Source organism: Mytilus trossulus, chromosome 10 (assembly GCF_036588685.1).
Source record: "Mytilus trossulus isolate FHL-02 chromosome 10, PNRI_Mtr1.1.1.hap1, whole genome shotgun sequence".
NCBI lineage: Eukaryota > Metazoa > Mollusca > Bivalvia > Mytilida > Mytilidae > Mytilus > Mytilus trossulus.
In genome coordinates this window covers 26,750,457-26,771,990 of record NC_086382.1, presented here as the reverse complement: position 1 = coordinate 26,771,990, position 21,534 = coordinate 26,750,457, and the positions used below count along the sequence as shown (strand labels likewise).

Below are 21,534 nucleotides of genomic sequence, written 5' to 3'. Positions count from 1 at the left end.
CCCTTTTGGGATCCGGGAATTCTTCTTTTCTGATTTCGGGACGTCAGGATTTAGTTTATTTAAATTCGGGGCCACGGGATTTCATGTTTTTAAGCTCGGGATTTCGGGATCAGGACCCCTCCTATCCCCCCTCATTTAACTGATACATAATAAAATAACACAATAAAATAGATAGAATTGGAATAAAAAAGGATTCCTAGGCTCTCTATCTCATTCATTATTCTAACATATCTTATCATGTTATATAATTTGTTGCATGTTCAACATCCATCTCTTTATCAAGTGAAAACAAATTAATTCTCCAAAGACATGTATCATTTTTGTGTTTTGTTTTGTTTTATTCTATTCAAATCATATACCAAATTGTGGGATATCAATTTTCATTGTTTTATGATTAAAATATGCATTTGTTGTAAAAACATTTGTGTTCATAACATTTCTCATGCTTTTTGTTTTTAATTATTTTATGCATTTATTGTTAAAATATTTGTAAATGTCACTTTTCTCATGCTTTTCGTTTATTTGCTTGTGTGCAAGCATGAAGTTGCATTGCTGCATGACAGATATGAAAATCCACTTTTTTACAATAGAAACTTGACATTACAAATGCTCTTACTGAATACAAGCCAAGAAAACTATCAATGAAACATTCATATCAAGATAACTGTATACATGCGAAACAGACAACAATCAATTATAATATTTATGAGGATTCAGTAAAATTAAAAACTTTTGCCAAACACAAAGTAGCAACGTCTTAGCTACACATTATAAAGTATAAACAAATTTCTACTTGTATAAACCAAAAAATAAATGACCAAAATATCATATCATAGGGAACACTTGTACTAAGTTTCAATTTGATTGGACTTAAACTTCACCAAAAACTACCCTGACTAAAAACTGAAGCAGGACAGACAGACGAACAGACAGACAAACAGACGGAGGAACAAATAGACACACAGACCAGAAAAAATAATGCCCCTCTAGTATCGTAGGTGTATCATAGAGGGGCATAAAAATAAGGAGTACCTCTGTTTTTAATTCTGATAAAAAAAAGTTAAGCTCCACATTAAATATGAAAACAAAAATGTGTCCATAGAACAAGGATGCCCTAATTGCACTATCATTTTCAATGTTCAGTGGACCATGAAATTGGATACCAAACCCTAAATTGGTATTAAAATTAGAAAGATCATATCAAAGGGAACATGTGTACTAAGTTTCAAGTTGATTGAACTCCAACTGCATCATAAACTACTTTGACCAAAAACTTTAATCTGAAGCAGGACAGACGAATGAACAAACAGACAGACGAATGGACACAGAGACCAGAAAACATAATGCCCATAAAAAGGACATAAAAATTTGTAAGGGTTCCGCGGAACCCAGTGTCTCGCCTATTTTTACTGTTGATCGCAGGCTAAAAAAAAATGTGGCAAAAAATCAATGAAAATATTCCTCTTGATACTATCTTATGGTTGTAAGAAGCTTCTGTCCAAGTTTGGTAAAAATCTAGGATATTTAATGAATTTGATAAATGTTTTGAAAACTTTAACTGCAGACTGTACATAATGTTAACTGGAAGAAAATTTAAGTCTATTTAAAAGTAAAATACAGAAAAAATGGATTTTTTTTTTTTCAAAATTTACTTCTGGATACTATCTTATGATCATACACAAGCTTCTGTCCAAGTTTGGTACAAACCAAGGATAGTTTGAGAAAGTTATTAAAATTCTAAAAACTTTAACCACAGATTGAATGTAATTGCCCATGCAGAAAAAACTAAGTCCATTTATAAGTAAAATATGGAAAAAATGGAACTTTATTTTTACAAAATTTACTTCTGGATACTATTTTATGATCATAAACAAGCTTCTGTCCAAGTTTGGTACAAACCAAGGATAGTTTAAGAAAGTTATTAAAATTCTAAAAACTTTAACCACAGAGTGAATGTAATGTTTCCCTGCAGAAAAAACTAAGTCCATTTATAAGTAAAATACGAAAAAAATGGTATTTTATTTTTACAAAATTTACTTCTGGATACCATCTTATGATCATAAACAAGCTTCTGTCCAAGTTTGGTACAAACCAAGGATAGTTTAAGAAAGTTATTAAAATTCTAAAAACTTTAACCACAGAGTGAATGTAATGTTTCCCCGCAGAAAAAACTAAGTCCATTTATAAGTAAAATACGAAAAAAATGGAATTTTATTTTTACAAAATTTACTTCTGGATACTATCTAATGATCACAAACAAGCTTCTGTCCAAGTTTGGTAGAAATCCAGTATTGTTTAAGAAAGTTATTAAAATTTCAAAAACTTTAACCACAGAGTGAATATTTGTTGACGCCGCCGCCGCCGACGACGGAATGTAGGATCGCTTAGTCTCGCTTTTTCGACTAAAGTCAAGGCTCGACAAAAATCACTGTCAAGGAGCCGAGTAAATTTTGAAAAATGTTAAAAGCTAACTGAAAATGTTGAATTTCAAACCATCGACAAACATTATTTTCTACATGACAGGCTTGAAATTAACTCACATAAAACAACTAAACATAATTAAACTCCAGAAATCAAATATAAGATAATTCCATTGAACATTATTTTAGAGTCTAATGTAATAAGTTTTCAGTACACATAGATGTTTTTCCATGTTAGCCTTTCCTTTTAAAGAAAGGCTTGACGTGTTGGAGACGGTACTTTACAAATTGTGACCTGGATGAGAGTTGTCTCATTGGCACTCATACCTCATCTTCTAATATCTATTGCCAGAATCTGTAAATCGATCAGTTTTCTTTATGCCAAAAACCAACTTATCAAAGTTTTATCAGGTTACAACTAGATATAAGAGGAAAAACAGTTTCTGCAGACATATAACAGCATGTCCATGACATAATACATGTAAATCAATTTTCATTCGAAAACATGCCATTTAAATCACGAGATTCTGATGTAAAAAATACAGCTTTAACCTACCTGGGAGGTACAGGTCCTGATGGAGGTTTTAGTGCTGCTAATGAAGGCCCTGTAAAAAAATATTCAGGCTGTTTAAATTTTGCTAATTTTTTCTGAAATACACAAATGAATTAATGTGTGCAATTTCATACAGACAATAGAACAACTATTAAAATGTTTTAAAAGTGGTATAAATAGTTTTATTTTATATTCTCAATAAAAATCATTGTTAATACAAAATTGATGGTAAAAAGAATAACACCATTTTTAATAACCAAAAACAGCAAAATTTCCTTAAAATTACCAGTTCAGGGGCAGCAACCCAACAACGGGTTGTCTGATTCATCTGAAAATTTCAGGGCAGATAGATCTTGACCTGATTAACAATTTGACCCCTGTCAGATTTGCTCTAAATGCTTTGTATTTTGAGTTATTAGCTAAAAACTGCATTTTACCCCTATGTTCTATTTTTAGGTCGTTGCGGCCATCTTGGTTGGTTGGATGGGTCACCCACACATTTTTTAAACAAGATACCCCAATGATGATTGTGGCCAAGTTTGGTTTAAATTTAGCCCAGTAGTTTCAGAGGAGAAGATTTTTGTAAAAGTTAACAGACAATGCCAGACGACGACAACGACGGACACGAAGTGATGAGAAAAGCCATTACTTTATCTATATTTAGATTTGATATTGACAGTAATAACATTTCAAAAGAGTAACGGAAAATATGGTTTAAAATAGCCAATACATTAGTGGTATATTATTCCACATCATAGAAATTGAGAAAAACAAGAATATGTCCCCAGTACACGGATGCCCCATCGGCACTATCATTTTCTATGTTTAATGGACTATGAAAATGGAGGAAAATTTCTAATTTGGCATTAAAATTAGAAAGATTATATCATGGGGAACATGTGTACTAAATTTCAAGTTGATTGGACTTCAACTTCATCAAAAACTACCTCACCAAAAATTTTAACCTGGGACAAACGAACGAATAGACAAAAGAGCGGACAGATGCACAGATCAGAAATCATAATGCCCATAAATGGGTCCTAAAAATACATGTTTCAGTCTTAAATAAATTCTTAATTTGATTTAAAGCCTGGATTTTTTGTATCAATAAAAGAGCAAGTCAATGAAATACAAAAAGCAGGTAAGATTGACCTGGCTATTTTCTGTATGCATCTTAAACCAAGATTGTGATAGTCTTATTAATGTGAACAAAGCAACATAATAAGCTCATTAAGACAAGTGTGCTGATTTTTTTATATTTCAGTATTTAGATATTACAATATTCACTACATATAAAAGAACTCACCATTTTGTTGTAAATTTTTTATCTGAGCTGGTTGAGCAGGTGTGCTTTCTGGAAAAAAGAATCATAAATATTATGACTTGTTTTATACTACATATAATAGTTATCAAACATTATTTCCTAACTACTCAGTATATCATAAGTTATCTATATTCATATCTGCAGATATCGGTATTTTAACACCCTGAAGTATCCAAGTACATCTAAAAGTAATAAGCATTGTGTATAAGTTTCATAACATTTGGTTGAGGCAAACTAACGTTAGAGAATAGAAATAAACTTCTGGAAGGACAGACATACATATGTTCAAACGTACAGACCAACAAAGGCAAAAGTTAATGCCCCCTCTGAAACAGGTTGAGCATAAAACCTTAACCGCAGTCATTAAACAAAATGGTTCAATTTTCAATGGACTATTTGAAAATCAGTCAGTCTTTGTTCCAGCTCCAACCCAGTCTTGTACACTTAACTCCTTTTTAAATTGATATTTCTTACAGGGTGAATAAGAATTTAACCCCAAGATGAAATCCGACTGCAATAGCTAGATTATTTCAAAAAGCAATTAACTCTACATACTTTTGGGTTATAAAATCAATCAAATCGTACAACTTGTGAGTTTTTATTTTAATGGTTTTTGCATCTTTATATTTTTACAATTTTCATACTCATTTAGATACAATTTGTATTCTGAACATAATGAAATTGCTCAATTGACATTAAATTTACAAAAAAGCTAATTATAAAATAGTTTGACATTTTGTTTTAGATGTTTATAAACAAATTTAATGAGAGATGTTTATTTGGAGTTAGTAGCGTCATTGATGCACTTAATTCATATGCAATCGAATTATCATTATGACAACTAAACAATTCAAAAATGGATTTTTTTTTATCCAAAATTAAATAATACTACAGTTCATCATAAATATATTTTTGAATGCCCTACTAGGCCCCAAAAAAATATATGACTGTTTGCGGGTACCCGTCTAACCCTACTTTTGAGCACCGACCCCAAGTCATTTTATTTCTGTCGTAGAGTGAAAAATAAACTGAACTCGTGTCATAGGTGAAACAATTATTATAAATCAATTGCCTGATACAACCTAATGAATATGACAGCTGTTTTAAAGAAATTCGCAACTCGTGTGATGAAATAAACAGTTTGCCACCGTTTTTTTCCAACCAATAACAAAGGGAAATAATCTAATCATTGAAAATACGGGTAAACTCAGCCAATTATTAACTCGGACCCCAACAAGACAAAACTGCATGACTCAAAATCATGTCCCAAAAAATAAAATAAATTGGAAGAACTAACCTACCTACCCTATTTTTTTTAAAGTATGTAACCTTAAACAGACATATATTTTTTTGGCCCTACAATTAATCTTTTAGCGAGTCATTGTCATAAAATCTTTTCTTTCAGAAGTTGAACTGTAAAAATTAAGATTTTTTTACTTATATAAGGATTATCAAAACATTATTTTTGATTTTATTATATATGTGTTCATATATTTTATTATTGAATTTTTGATTTGTATGATATATATACAAATAATGATAAAACAGCAAGGTGTCCATAGTACACTGATGCCCCACTCGCACTATCATTTAATATGTTCAGTGGATCTCAGACAGACAGACAGACAGACATACATTATAAATGCAATATCAAATGTTAATACAAACCTCTTTTGTGTATAGGAGTAGTGACTTTTAATTTACCGATATAACATTTCTCCAACATGGACTCAAAATTTACCCATTTGTGGACCTTCAAAATATCAAACATATATAGATTGAGCATGTGAAATTATATTTTATCTTTATTTCAGTGAATTTTTAGGCTTGTATGATTTAAATAAAGTATATATCAGAAAAGGCTGTTGTGATTTAATAAAGTATATATCAGAAAAGGCTTGTATGATTTAATAAAGTATATATCAGAAAAGGCTTGTATGATTTAATAAAGTATATATCAGAAAAGGCTTGTGTGATTTAATAAAGTATATATCAGAAAAGGCTTGTATGATTTAATAAAGTATATATCAGAAAAGGCTTGTATGATTTAATAAAGTATATATCAGACAAGCGATGCAAAGTTCTGTAAAAGAAAATAATTCATCATTTTTATTGAGAATATATCCATGAACAGTTATATAATTGATGGAAGAAAGATGTGTTACATAGCCATATATCTTGTCTGTTTTGCAGCAGAATTGAAAACAACAACAGATCATAAATCAGGCTGTTATTTTTCTCGTTTGAATAGTTTTCCATTTTGTCTTGACAGAGTCTTTATGACTTACTATATACATACAATTTTTTTTCTCATTGTTGTAGGATGTACTGTGAAGTATAGTTGCTTAAATCCACTTCATTTGGCCTCTGGTGGAAAGTTGTCTCATTGTCAATCATACAACATCACCTTTATATTGTTGACTTTCAAAGATATCTCAATATAATTTATGGGAATATAAGGGTCTGTGAGAAACCAAGTGTGCATCCAGACATTTTCAAAAGGGGTTCCAACCATATATCCTAGTTAAAATGCATTGATCATTTAAATTAAAAGGGGGGAGGGTGTCCAACCCCTTGGAACCCTTCCCTGGATCTGCCACTGGAAACAATTATATGTTAATAGTGAAGCAACCCAAAAACCCAAATTTCATTACCAATGGTAGAGGCAAGAGTATTGAAGCAAACTTTTGACTTTCTTCTAAATTATAATTTGACTAGAAAAGGGTAAACTGTAACATTTGTATATGCTATCAATGCTGGAAAAATCAATACCCATGACTTCCCTTAAAAACAGTTTATAACAGGGGAGGGGAAAACATCTTAGATCAGGAAACTAAATTATCATTCATAACTGGACTTATAAGCAATCTAAAGGCTATATGCTATTAACTGGAAATGTTAAAACAGATACAGTAAATTAAAAAGCATCTTCATAAATCAATCATTTTGTTTAAGGTGGTACCTAACACTACAGGGAGACAACTCTGTAAAATCAGCTTAACGCTTTAATTACATTGTGTTGTAAAGGTAATAATAAGCTTCTCAATGATCAAAATTGGTGTTTGTCAAACTACTTTATATAACCAGTGTAAGTTTTCTAACAAAATTTAATGAAAATTAAACGAGCCAAATTTATTTTAGTGAAAGTGTTGGGTACCACCTTAATACCTAGTTTCTGTATTATTTTATGTTTCTAACATTTGAATTTGGATACAGTTTGCAATATAAGAATGCCAATTAAAAAAGAAAATAATGAAATTTCATTTTGCAGACATGTTCTCATCTTATTTTAATGAAAAACTTGATGAAAGTAATATTGAATTTCAAAGCAATCATAATAAGAAAAAACACAATTTCAATACAGAACTTTCAATAAATAAAATAACAGTTTCACCCATAAACTAATTAAACCAACACCCCCAAAACATGTAAACAGCCAAAGTTAATACAACTAATATATACACAGGCTTCAGAATAAATTGCTTTCTATCATTGAAGTGTTTATTAAAAATTCAGAGTTATGACTTTCTTAACATACAACAGGTAATTAATAAATATATTTCAAAGACATTTTAAAATCAAGGTTAATAAACATGATAAAAATATAAATTGATAGGGTTTGGGAAAATTGGGAGAAAAAAAAATTAAATCTGGGCTTTTAATATATATCGATTTTTTTAGCTGACTAAACTGAGATGTATCAATTTTTAGAAGTATATAATACCATTTAAAAGTTTGACAAGCATGCCATAGCAGCCATTTGTTCATTGAGAATGCATCAATCTCAATAAAAGCTTGTAGATTGCCTAAGAACAAGTCAATGACCTTTACCAAGAAAACTGATTATATCTTTATTCAAACGAAATCAAACATGAACTTCTTGACTGACAAAACCTATAGAACCTTTGATATTTTTTTCAAGAATCAGATCAAGGGCACTGCAAAATTTTTCATTCCATCACAATTCAAATTTATTTGGATGGTTAATTTTTTTTTAAATCGTTATAAGGTCATCATGACTTTTTACCAAAGATTTCTGGATTAAATAAGTTCTATGCAGTGTTCATTATTGGATGATGTTACAGTTGATGAAGATGAAGCATGACTAGATCCCTACTACGCCTACAAATCTGTAATCCTGCAAGTCACTGACTTTATTTGACCTTTGAAACCTGACCTTGAACTTTAAAAAAATCCAAAGTCTTCCAATAGCTGAGCAATGGACAAAGTCTGATATAAACAGAAACGTTTTTAAGATCACTAACTTATACCTTTTCATATAACTATGTTCTATTCAGCCAATATAAAAAGAAGATGTGGTTTAGTTTTAGTTTAGTTTAAACATATTTATTTATAGTGGATCGGGAAACAAGTTTTACAACTTATATAAATCCCTTTCCACTTTGCGGGTGCGAGTGCTGCCTTGTAGCGGCATTAGCCTACTCTTTTTCGAAATCTACAAGGGTGTCTTTAACGTGCAAGAGATATTGCTCTCTCTTAACACGGGTCAGCCATTTATCGTCCCCGTCCGACGGACTATCATCGTTTCATCAAGACCATACTCGCAAATGGTGTCAAGGGAGAGTCGAAAATTGAATTCCTGAAATTTTCATCCCAAACGGGAATCGAACCAGGAACCTTTGTGTTAGTAGTCCGATGCACTAACCACTACACCACGGTATGATTGCCAATAAGACAACTCTCCACAAGAGACAAAATAAAACAGAAATAGGTCACCATACAGCCTTCAACAAGGAGCAAATCACTTCTCATTGATTACATAACTATACCTCATCAAACAACTGTGTACCATCCAGCCCAGCACCTCTCATCAGTTCCTCAATTCCTCCAGGGTGGTACTCCATGTATGGAGTTACATTGTAAACTTTACCTAAAAATAGAACACACAAATTTCAATCTTTACCTTGTGATTATTCTTCACAATAAGCATAGAAGGGTTATCTTTTTTTTTTAAATGTTCAGTGGCTAACATTGCACGCTTATATAGAATACTGTGGATTAATTACTATTCCTTGGATACCAATTTCTGTGGATTTCGTTGGTACAGGTAAGCCATCAATTTATATTCAACAAATCCCATATTTTTAATAAGAAGTTAATGAAAATTTTTGAAAAACCACGAATTCAAATATCCACGATAATGCAGGTAAATGAAAATTGGTACCCACAAAAATAAGTGAATCCAAAGTATGTGATATGAATGTAAAATCTGCTTTGAACGAAATCAACCCTCTACTCACTTATTGGCTCAAGGTCTGATTCTTAGTGTGTAGATCACAAGGAAACAGTATGTAGGAAAACGTGTCACCATATCGAAACATATAAGAAAGTTGTTTTTTCCATTCAAATGGTTTTACACTTTTAAGTTTTTTGGAGCCCTTTATAGCTTGTTGTTTGGTGTCTGAGCCAAGGTTTTGAGTTGAAGACCGTACTTTGACTTTTACAAATTGTCTCATTGGCACTAATACCACATCTTTTTATATCTATATAATTCAACTTTGAGCCAAGTTTTCGGAATTCCTGGGTTATTCAATGACCCGGCGGGTGTCCCGGGTGATCCCTCAGAATTGTGAAAATCTCGGGTCACACCCGCAGAATACGGGTCAGTTGACAGGTATGGCCAACCAGTCCTGCTCTTACTCTTAATACCAAAGCTAAATAAAGAAGCAGCAGATGCCCATTTTCAAATCTTTGAATAATATCAAGATTTCACTAAGAACCAACAATAATACTGCAATGACAAGTGAGGAAATCATCGAATTAGATAAGACCATGAAACTGTTATTGTCTATGTTATTTCCATGATTAGACAATCAGACTTATTTTTCTAATCATTAGTAAATCTTGACGGAAATTGTCAGGAACAAACTGGAGTTATAGTCAATGTCAAATGATAAATTATGAAAGCCACATAAGTTTGTAACAATAAAATTAGAAATTTTCACTTAAGAAAGTAATTCAACACTTGGAAAGGTTAGCAGTCAGATCATAATATCTTATTAATAAAAAAAAAATCAAGGTATATAATTAGTGAGATTTTTAAGTTCTAACAAAATGTTTAAAGGAAAGATAAGAGGACATATTGCAACACTATAACATCATAATACATTATGCCTTAATAGTCCACCTTCAAGATTGTTGCTTTTTTCGTAATATAATTGGATTGGTTTTCAATAGTGAACAATGTTGCTTGTGTTTAGGGATATTATCACTTTCTTCCCATGTTGAGCGAGTTGTTGAAAAGTATGATGCTAGCCTATATTCAAGAATTATTCAGCAGATTAAATTCTTATGTGCGAAAATGCCATTCTGTACACCTTTGTTCATACATGTTGTGCTAGTCTATTTGTTACAATAAAGAAAATTCATTATAAAAAAAAAAAAAAAAAAAAAAAATTATAATTGATAGTCAGCACTGTTGTCATAATGGAATTTTGATTGTTAAGTACCTGCAAAACAAACATTATTGATTTTCCCTTTTGAATTGTTTTACATTAGTAATTTTGGGGGCCCTTAATAGCTTGCTGTTCAGTGTGAGCCAAGGCTCTGTTTTGAAGGCTGTACCTTGACCTATAATGGTTTACTTTTTCAAATTGCTATTTGGATGGAGAGTTGTCTCATTGCCACTCATACCACATCTTCCTATATCTAGTTATTTCTACTTTCTCCTGCATAATGACAACTAGGATGAGGCTTGATGAACTTTTATAGTGCAGGGATACAGGCTATCTCTTCTATCTAGTAAATAATGTTACATAGGAGATGGATGACCATGGGTCACAATGCAAATACACAAATATGAGTTTATCAAATACAGGCCTAAAATCTTTTTGTAAGCCACTGTGGAGGAACATTTTTAAAACCAAAAAATGGAGATAGACACTTAATTTATTTTTTCCTGGAATTATATTTTTATCTATGTCTAATGTCCTTATTTTAGGTCAGTTAAGTCTCTATTAAACATGTTTTTCCCTATTTGATGATAAAAATTCTATAGGAAAATTCAAACTACAGCAATCCATGAATTATCTTACTGTTATATATATATCTTTGACTTTTCATTCTAGAAATATTTATTATGACCAAAACTAAAAGCAAGAGATAGATATATAAATGCTTTAAGAATTTGAATAATTCATTTTATTAATTTCTTCTTTGACGTTGATCTAATTTTGAAACAAAGAACTTGTCGATAGTCAGACATATATTGATGAGAAGAACAATGCTAGTTCATGAAAGTCACACAAATCAAGGATTAGACTGTATTTAAATAAGCGCTTAGTTCCGATTTATTCAAGTTTTCTTAAATCACTGCCAACAGGTATTGATTCTTATATATTAACCGTTTTATCCATTCCCAAGAGCCCACAGTTATATCAAGCATCCAAACAAAAACTGATTTCTGTATAAAACAACCATTTTACTGATAAAACTATGTAAAAATGCCTGTTTCTTGATGGATTATAATCTTAAACACTTTCCCTACAGATTTTAAGAACAATATATGATATATTGCTTAACAATCCGGAACATAAAAATTACCATTTTAGATAATGAGAAAGCAGTTATAATATCAGTGACCTCCAGATCTAAGGATGTGTTACAGCTAATTTCTTAATCCATGTAGAGCAAAATTTTGGTTAGCTTGCTTGCTTTGTTTGTTTATTGTACAATATATAGTAATTTGACTAACTTCCAATCAAAGGAGTAGGTTCAGTAAGACCGCTTTTTGGCCCCAAAATATAGCAGTTTTACAAAATTGGGAAAATGTAATCTTTTAGCTATTTATTGGAAAGCAGAATGCTTCTGCTACACAAATATGGCCTGTTTTTGACAATACAATGCGCATATATTGTGTACTACTATCATTAAGTCATGCTATTTAATTACTGAAATCTTCACAATTTCAGTAATTTTGTTAAATTTTAGACAGTTTACGTGTGAAATGAAAGTGGCCGCATTTGGTTCATTCATAATATTGAAACATAAATTGTATTTGATGATATTACATAACATATATAAAGGTTGAGGATGAACACAGATGCGGCCACTTTCATTTTTGACAAAAACCATCTGAAAAATGATGAATTTTGGCATATTTGATAGATATTTCATATTTAAGCTCAAATCGGAGCAATTTTAATGACTTTTAATCACTTAAAAATCTTTCACATAAACGAATTGAATCAAGTAAAATAGACACTAAATTATTTAAATAGTGTCCAAAATATTTCGTAAGATGAATCTGAAATTTGAGGCCAAAATCGGCCGTTACCGGACCTACTCCTTTTAATATATAGGTTTAACTATGCTCATATGTATTGTTTCAAGATGTCAATCTTAATTACAAAGCTTGAATAAATATTTATACAAACAAAGTAAGCAAGCCAACCAAAGTTTTTCTCTACATGCATTAGGAAATTAGCTCTAAAGTTTTTCATATAGATCTTTTTTGAAAATCCACAAGCATGCCATTAACAATCAGAGATTGTCCTTTTCCCTTTTAATTGAACCTATGATTTCCATCCGTATGAGAGGAACCACCTGTTCTTTATCAAAATACTATTACAGCTGATTTCCTAATGCTTGCAAATAAAACTTTGTTTGGCTTGTTTGCTTTGTTTGTATAATTGTTAATACAAGCTTTGTAAATAACATTGACATCTTTAAACAATATATATAGGCATTATTTAACCTGAATATATTATATTTGAATTTAATTGGGTTTTATCCTATGGATTGTACAATATAAAAACCAACCAAGCAAGCTAACCAAAGTTTTGTTTTACATGCATTAGGAAATTAGCTGTAAACAGAATGTGTCCATAGTACATGGATGTCATACTCGCACAATCATTTTCTATGTTCAGTGGACCGTAAAATTGGGATCAAAACTCTTATTTGGCATTAAAATTAGAAAAATCATATCATATCATGTGTACTAAGTTTCAACTTCATCAAAAACTACTTTCACCAAATTTTTTAACCTGAAGCAGGACAGTCAGACGAACAAACAAACTCTCAGTCCAAAAAACAAAAAATTCACACTGATGTAACAGAACTTTTCATTTTATTTATGTTTTTGTTATTTAATTGTTTGCCATTAGCAGGCTACCATGACTTTCACAAATAACAAGTTGCTAAAAGTAAGTTGTGTTTGTAAGAATAAGTTTCTGCTTCAAGACCTAGTAAAAAAAAGATTCTTCATGTTTATATAAGCCTAATGAAAAAGAAAAATGTTGTAAAAATTGATGAAACACAATCTGAAATGTGACAAATATGAAATAAAAATCAAATTACAGTGTAACCTGCCTAATCCAAAACCTGAGTATTCCAACATCCTGCTTTAACTGACACGTTTTCATGGTTAGAAAATATGCATGTCCTTCAGAAAAAAACTGAGTAAATAAATTAAACACCCTAACAGATAAATCCAACATTTTTCCTGGTCCCCCAGTGTGTCAGATAACACAGATTACACTGTACGTGTACCATTATTTGCTATCAACATTTGCATATACATGTATTGCATTTACCTTTCTGAAAATTTTGTTTTATATTGGTCATCAATCGGATAAAGATTTACACAGTAGCTATAGGATGTTGATGAGAAAGATTTCATCTGTTTTTACAATTTATTCCATAACAATGCATGACTCCTACACATTTAATCAATCATCTTTGAAGAGAATGTAAAAATATGAAATATGATGGTGTAAACAAAATATATATAAATCTATCATTGTTAATGATCCATATTCAAGAAGATGATAATTAATAGGTTGGGATCGTTTTTAATAAACATGTGGATAAATGTCTGATGTACTTTTTTCTGACAGATAAAAACTAAAGGTCAGAGGTGGATTTAGGGATTTTGGGAAAAAATTTGGTTGCTTATATAAGGAATCACTGAAGCGTGACTGGAGTGGGCCCCCTCTTAGGTCAGTCAGTGGGCCCCCACTTATGAAAAATCCTGGATCCTGCGCACTGAAGGTAAATTGTACTATCCCAAAAGCAAACCCAGACAATAGTTTTTCATAAAACTCAGTATTATGAATGATTGATTTTCTATTTTTGTACTGGGCAAAAAAGTTGAATGGGCCAAAATGTTTCATATGGTCTAAGAACTAGTTTTATTCAAATTTATTTAAATTTTGCCAACAAACTTTTATATGAAAATACAAAAGATATATTGAAATTCGGTATAGTTATCAATTTCAAAACATAAGCTCAAGTGTGGTTCTAGCTAAAATTGTGATTGAATTCCTTAATCCATTCTTTTAATGTTATGTTCTTGAGTTGCAGCGAATCACAATTATACCCTTTATTCCCTTTAAGGGAGTTTGCTTCTCAGTTTCAAAGTAATTAACTTTTCAAAACACTAGTTTATATTGATTAGGGATTAATAAAGGAATCCAAAGAGCAAAAAATATATATAGGTCACCGTGCTTATTTTCGAGATATTAGCCATTGAAATTTTGGCGGGAAAATATTCTCTCTTGACTTTTCATTTCTTTAATATTGACAAGTTGAATTTTTCTCAAAAAACTGTTAAAAAGTACTTAAAATTTTATAAGAATTTAACAGATGGCTTATCACTATACATGTAAAAGATATACAAAAAGAAAAATGGGGTTACCGGTCAAATTTTTTCAAGGCATTCAAATGGATAAAACCAGAGGATTCTGAAAATATGACAAAAAATCCAAAACATGACAAGTCAGCTCCCTTTAATCAAAAGGTACAAATGTACTTTTATAATGCTTTATGCAAGAAAAACTATTTTGTTTTTGTATAAGTAATTGGATAAGATTAGTTGACATAAAATGATTTTCTAATACTTTCCAGGATTATCTATCATGTCTTAGGTGTCAATTTCCAATCTAAAAATTCATAAAGGTTTCCCCAAGTGTCTCATCTAATATTGCTGATGTCAATGTAAAAGTGTTATGCATGCCATAAAGTAAAATACGGGAAAATGAATTTGAAAATTGCTCATGTACATATCTTTTTATTAAGATGAAGCTCTGTCCAAGTGTTGTAATATTTCGTTTGACAAACTTATTTGACATTTAATTTGTAACCACAGAGTTTTAAAAATGCTGACTGTAAAAAAAAAAATCCATTTGTTAGTAAAATCTGGAAAAATGGAAAACATGTGGAAAGTTGACACAGCAAACTATTGCTCGGCCTGAACAGAAATTGTACTAAGAGAAAGCAAAACATGAGCCATGTTTACTCTTTGTTGCATAGTAGGAAGGTCATGTATCTTGAAGAAAAAAGATTAAATCCTCTTCAGATGGCAGACTTTATGTAGAAAGTTTGATTAGGGAGCTACCATTTGATTTTTATGGGGGTTATGGTGAAAATTTTATCCTGCATTTTTTTTTCAGTTGTAATCTCTGTACTGCCTTTTTTGTCACTCTATTTGGTCCTGTCTTCCTTTTTTTTTTATAAGTTTATCCCAATTTTTTTACATAAATTGTCATCCTGTTTTTTTTTGTTGCAAAGTGTCTCATCCTGCCTTTCTTTTTTCAAATTTCATCCTAGCCCCCCCTCCCCCTAAAAATCAACTGGTAGCTCACTTTACATAGTTATCATTGAATCGTGGGTGATATCTTCAACAATATATTTCATTGAGATTTTCTTCAAGCTACACTGTGTTCTTGTAAATTGATCAACAACAAAATGTTCAGTTTATACAATTCACATTTTGTCCTTGGAATGGGAAGAACTCTAGCATACATTTTATCACGCTTTTTTTAAATCAATAATGATTCTTCTGTTTTAACACAAAAACATATAACACTAGAAATAAGCAGGAACAATGTATGTTCGGCAAACGAACAAAGACCATTCTATCAATCTAAGTTCAGTAAACAACAAAGGCCATTTCATATTGATATTAGTATATAATCCTATGATAATGACAAAAGATGTCAGCGGATCCAATTTAATCAAATTTTCTACGATTGATCTCGAATCTGCTATAAAACTAAATGAGATACAAGACATACTGTAAAGATAGTATAGATAGAAGAAATGAAAACCACGATTTATTATGTGCGGAGATTTATATTGTTATGTTTCCAAGAAATCGTAGATAATGTGTTTTTTGCAGATTCAGATTCAATCTGTGCGGAGCGTCTTTTATGACTGATATGAGATGGAATTTGTTTATAAATGGCAATTACCAATTTGTTTGCTGCAAAACCTTACGGAATGCAATAAACCATATGTAATGTCTGTGAAGATCAATAAAAACAACAATTTTATCAAAAGTCTTAGAACCTTATTTGATGTGACTTTTGACTATTAACCAGAAAAGAGTCAAATTACCTAGTTTCATAAGATTTCAAAATTGAAAACTAGAAAAGTGCTTGTATGGGCTTTGCTCATTGTTGAAGGCCATACGGTGACCTATATTATTAATTTCTGTGTCATTTTAGTCTTTTGTTGAGAGTTGTCTCATTGGCAATCATTCAACATCTTCTTTTTTTATAATGTCCATAGAAAGATGACAGAAAATTTCAAAATACAAGAGCTTTATTTTTACAGTTTTTTTCGTATCAATTCATTCAGACGCATCAGCATATTCTAATTGATCAACATCAAAGGAGCATTACTCTTATATTTTAATAAATGTTATTTACCAGATTTATTCTAAACTTGTATTTAATTAGTAAATTTGAATAATCTTAATTTGTTTTATAATTTTCTTCACTGTAAATATGAAAAAGAAATCAAATTATTTTAAATTAATGGTTTAAAATGAAATGGTAAAGTTTACAAAGATTTCATGAAGCCATGTACTTTTAAAAAGCAACATATGGAAACCAAAATTTTGTTACATTGACAGGCAGACAGAAAGACTGACAAATGAACAGAAATAAATAGAGACAATTTGTCCCAATATGCTTAATTTCTATTTCCAAGTTACGTTGGATCTGAAGTATTAAAACGTCATTCTACATGAATGATTTGTTCATTTATTACCATTAAACTAACGAAGAAATAATAGCTTCTGACATTCCCGATTTACAAATTCTTTACACATCAGAACAACTTCTTCATCTCAAACAGAGAATTTGTTAGAGAAAACAGATTCCAATTCGTCTGTGAAAATGGCAATTAAGTTAATGAAAATTGACACCGCAATAGTGTTTTCTTTGTTCATTAATTACTGGTGCAAGTCTTCTTTAAGTTTTACAGAACAGTCAATAAACACCAATAACAGTTATTGATTGAGAGTATAACCATTACACCTTAACATGACTGTAAAGCTGTAATGGAAAATACGCTTCCTATCCATCATCACACGATTTCCTACTAAAATCTCTTTCTTTTCTTTCGTGTTAATTATAATTGTAAAAATCCTGTACTAAATCCATATAGACTTGCAACTGATCTGTTGTTTAAACCTTGAAACCTATTTCCTTCACTCAATTCTGAACTGAAATCACTTTAATTTTGTCAATTATATATATATATATATAGTATAGTTACAATTGCAAACATTATTGTACAAAGTCCATATAGCTCTGCAACTGGTCAGTTAGGGACAACATCAAAAGTTCAATGTAGGATAAAAACTTAATTCACATATTTTTTTTTCACAGACTTAATTCACATATTTTTTTTTCACAGACTTAATTCACATATTTTTTTTTCACAGACCCCCCCCCCCCCCCCCCCCCCCCTTAACTTAATTCGGGAAAAAATTATTTACCTACATGGATATATGTAAAATCGATTTTGGATTAACAAAAGTTGCAGCAATGTTGACCCCCCACCCCCAAACTATTTGATTTAAGTTTTTTATCCTACATCGATATTTTGTATCGTCCCTTATCAAGAAAAGTTCTTTTTCTTTGTTGATGTTTGATACCATGGTTTTACCTATAGAAAGGTTTATCGGTCGTCCCTCTGTCTATATCACTCTGTTCAGCTCTTAATATTATTCCGTATCATGTCTTTGTGACGTCAAATACGTTGACCCGGCCTTAATAACTTTGACCCGGACTTATCAGCGACGTCATAATGTTTGAACCGACGTTAATAACTTTGACCCGAACTTATCAAGTCATCTTTTGTGTGCTGGCGAAACAAAGAAAACACTTCCGAAACACGCAAATATAGCCTGATAAATCGATTATCAGATTATCTGCATATTGATATTGTAAAAACAGATTATATCAAAAGTGTTCAAAAATGTTGAACCAGAGCATAAATAGGGTTGGATCTCTTTAATCTTTGCCTTTGTTATTTTAGGTGTATCCTCCAAGACAGACTGTCTTTAGATGTTAATCATGTTAATCATGCTAATATAAACTTGTATGAACTTATAACCAAGCAAGCCAAAAAAGAAAAGCCATAGCTGTCTTTGGTGAACTTTCCTGAGGGAGTTGCAACCTTTAATAGTATTAGAACAAGTACAGAAGTTAAAAGTAGAAAAGGTGTGGTAATTAAAGTTACACATAAAGCATGGAAATCCAACAGTACTATAATTTACAAAGAATCACATATAACTATAAAATAGGGTGATGGCCTGATGGGGTATGATTGCCACTGAAGAGTCAGTGAAGACAAATATAAAAAAAGTACTAAATTAAGAAAATTAAGCAACTACACTGGTAATTAACCATTCGGCTTTCAACAATAAACCAAACCTATAGTGTATACATGTACTCATGTAGTCAGCAATAACGGACTGTCAGTTGTCAAAGATTTACATTAAAAGATGGATACATTAAATTTGTAATTTTCTGTACATTTGTTAAACTGTACTGTCCATTGCCAACTTAATAGTCTCTTTTTAGAAAATATTACTGCAAAAGACAAAATCATCCACTCTCGTATCGATAAATTTGCACTAAGTTCTTGAACTTATAAAGTTAGAGGCCCCAAAACAAAATAAATATGCTGCTAATAACTATGATAGGTACAACAGACTTTCTTTGTTAAACATAACAGAAAACAAGAAGTTTCTTACTTCATCAGAGCAGATGTTTCACTGCAAAAAAACCTAACCATGTTTATATAATCAAGAGAAAAATACATAAAAATGAAAACAATAGTAAAACTATGGTGCATCTGCACTGCAGTGTAACCTCTAAACATTGTTACTTTTTTGTATAAAAGTTTAATACCAGCTAGTTTCAATAAACAATTTAATCCTCAACATGTTTTAAAACTCAACGTTCCAATAAGGATTTGATGTCTTCCTTAAGCTTTCGGTTGATCATGTTTATCAAAAATCAATTTAATTAAAGCTTCTTTAGAGACTATCTCAAAGTACGAAGAAACACTTCAACATTTACATGCTCATTAAAGCCAATCAAGAGTCTAATTGTCAGGAGAATTAAAACTCTTTTGAAATTATCCCTCATTTTCTCCAAGAACTCTTTTATTGTGATACAAGTTTGTTTCATGCATGAGCTTTTCGGTGTGAAGCCAAATTAATCTGCCTGTAGACCTGACATGAATATCAAGGTTTTTGCATACATATTCATTAAATATATGTTCAAATTGATCTGTTTTACATATATTTATGACAAAACAATATCACACTTGGCGATTTCAAATTATTTGGTTGAGAACATTGACTATCAAGCTCTTGCATATAATTTTTTCTCACGAAATATGATTAATTAACCTCTGTTTGAAGTAAATAAAATCATGATGCAAGGGGAATTTCTGTCATTATTAAAAATATTTATTAAAGTTACTACTCCACGCGAGTGAAAGACAAAAATAATAGATGGAAGATACATTCAGTTGATTAATCTCCCCATTCACTCAATTCAAAAAAGGGAAACAATAAAAATAAAATTATCTGTGTTATTGTCCTTTTTCCACAGACAAATTTTATTTAAAATTGAGAATAAAAAGGGGAATGTGTCAAAGAGACAACAACCCAACCAAATAGCAAGAAACAGATGATGTCCACCAATGGGTCTTCAACTCAGCAAGAAAAACCTGCACCCAGAGGTGGACTTCAAGGTATATATTATTTTTTTTTCTTTTAACAACAACTAGACTTGGTTTTATTTTTTAATTAATGTCAATAATGCAATGGGTATCGCAATGATAATGAAAATTCTACAACTAAACAACAATAAAAGATAAATCGCAATGACAATGAAAATTCTACAACTAAACAACAATAAAAGATAAATCGTGAAAATTGAACTTGACCTTTTTTTAAAAGGAAACAAAGGAAACAACATATCTAAATTTGTGAAAATTTCATCCAAATGTTTTCTTGTTGATGAATGGACACATTTTGACAGCTGACTGCTGCACACCCGTATGAACCCTACAACCCTGAATCAATTACCGATTTTTCGTTTAAAAATTCGGTTAATAACCACAACCTGATAAATGCAGATTTTTTCTGAAATTGGAATTATTAATCTGGCATTTTATCCATTCTTTAAAAACACAATAACAAATACATATAACAAATTCTGTATTTACAGTAAGTCAACAAATCTCGGTTATGGTATTATGATTCAAATATCTAAGAGTTCTAAGATGTATGGAGGCTATTTATGTATAAGTTAATAATGATGTTTTCTAGAAGTCTGAAACATTGATGAAAAGATGTGGGATGTGAAGCTAATCTATTTATTGGTAGTATATAACTTGTAGAATGGCAAACTAACACATAATATAATCTAATCTTACAAATGAACCTCATCTAGACTTCAAATTTTCCTGATTAGAAAGCTTAATGATAATTGTAGGCAAATGACATTTAAAAGATACTGGTATTTCACTATACATGCATGCAACATGATACATCATAGATTTTTTAACTTATTTGTTTTCAATAAAAAGCAAAATTTACAAATAGGAGACACAGACATACTTGAGTTTAATCCATACACTGGTCAAAAAGAGTTTAACCATAGGACAAACATCAGCAGATATCTCAATGAATTTTGTCATTCAGAGACGTATATACTGTTGGCAGGTCTTGGGCAGACTACTGTGAATTCATTAGTATTCGTTGAATACCAATTTTCATGGGTACAGGTGAACCATGAAAATAACTGTTCAATGAATAGCAAATTTTCTATAGGCTTACATGCTAAGACTTTGGCAAAACCATGAAACTCAATATCCGCAAACATGCAAGTTTTTCGTAATCCACAAAATAAATGAATCCACATTATTAATTTCTTCAATAACCTTTCTAGACTTTGAATGAT

At 30.9% G+C, this 21,534-nt stretch overlaps 1 protein-coding gene across 2 annotated transcripts in view; it reads right to left on the bottom strand.

The window, feature by feature from the left end:
* The window catches only part of LOC134687119 (cytochrome b5 reductase 4-like), an 82,537-nt gene that overhangs the window by 19,978 nt on the left and 41,025 nt on the right, over positions 1–21,534 (bottom strand). For both annotated transcript variants that reach the window (XM_063547121.1, XM_063547120.1), the window contains 4 exons: positions 9,088–9,188; positions 5,966–6,050; positions 4,280–4,327; positions 2,977–3,025 (listed from right to left, as the gene is read on the bottom strand). In XM_063547121.1, coding sequence (XP_063403191.1) covers positions 2,977–3,025; positions 4,280–4,327; positions 5,966–6,050; positions 9,088–9,188 — 283 coding nt within the window. The remainder of the gene's footprint in view (positions 1–2,976; positions 3,026–4,279; positions 4,328–5,965; positions 6,051–9,087; positions 9,189–21,534) is intronic.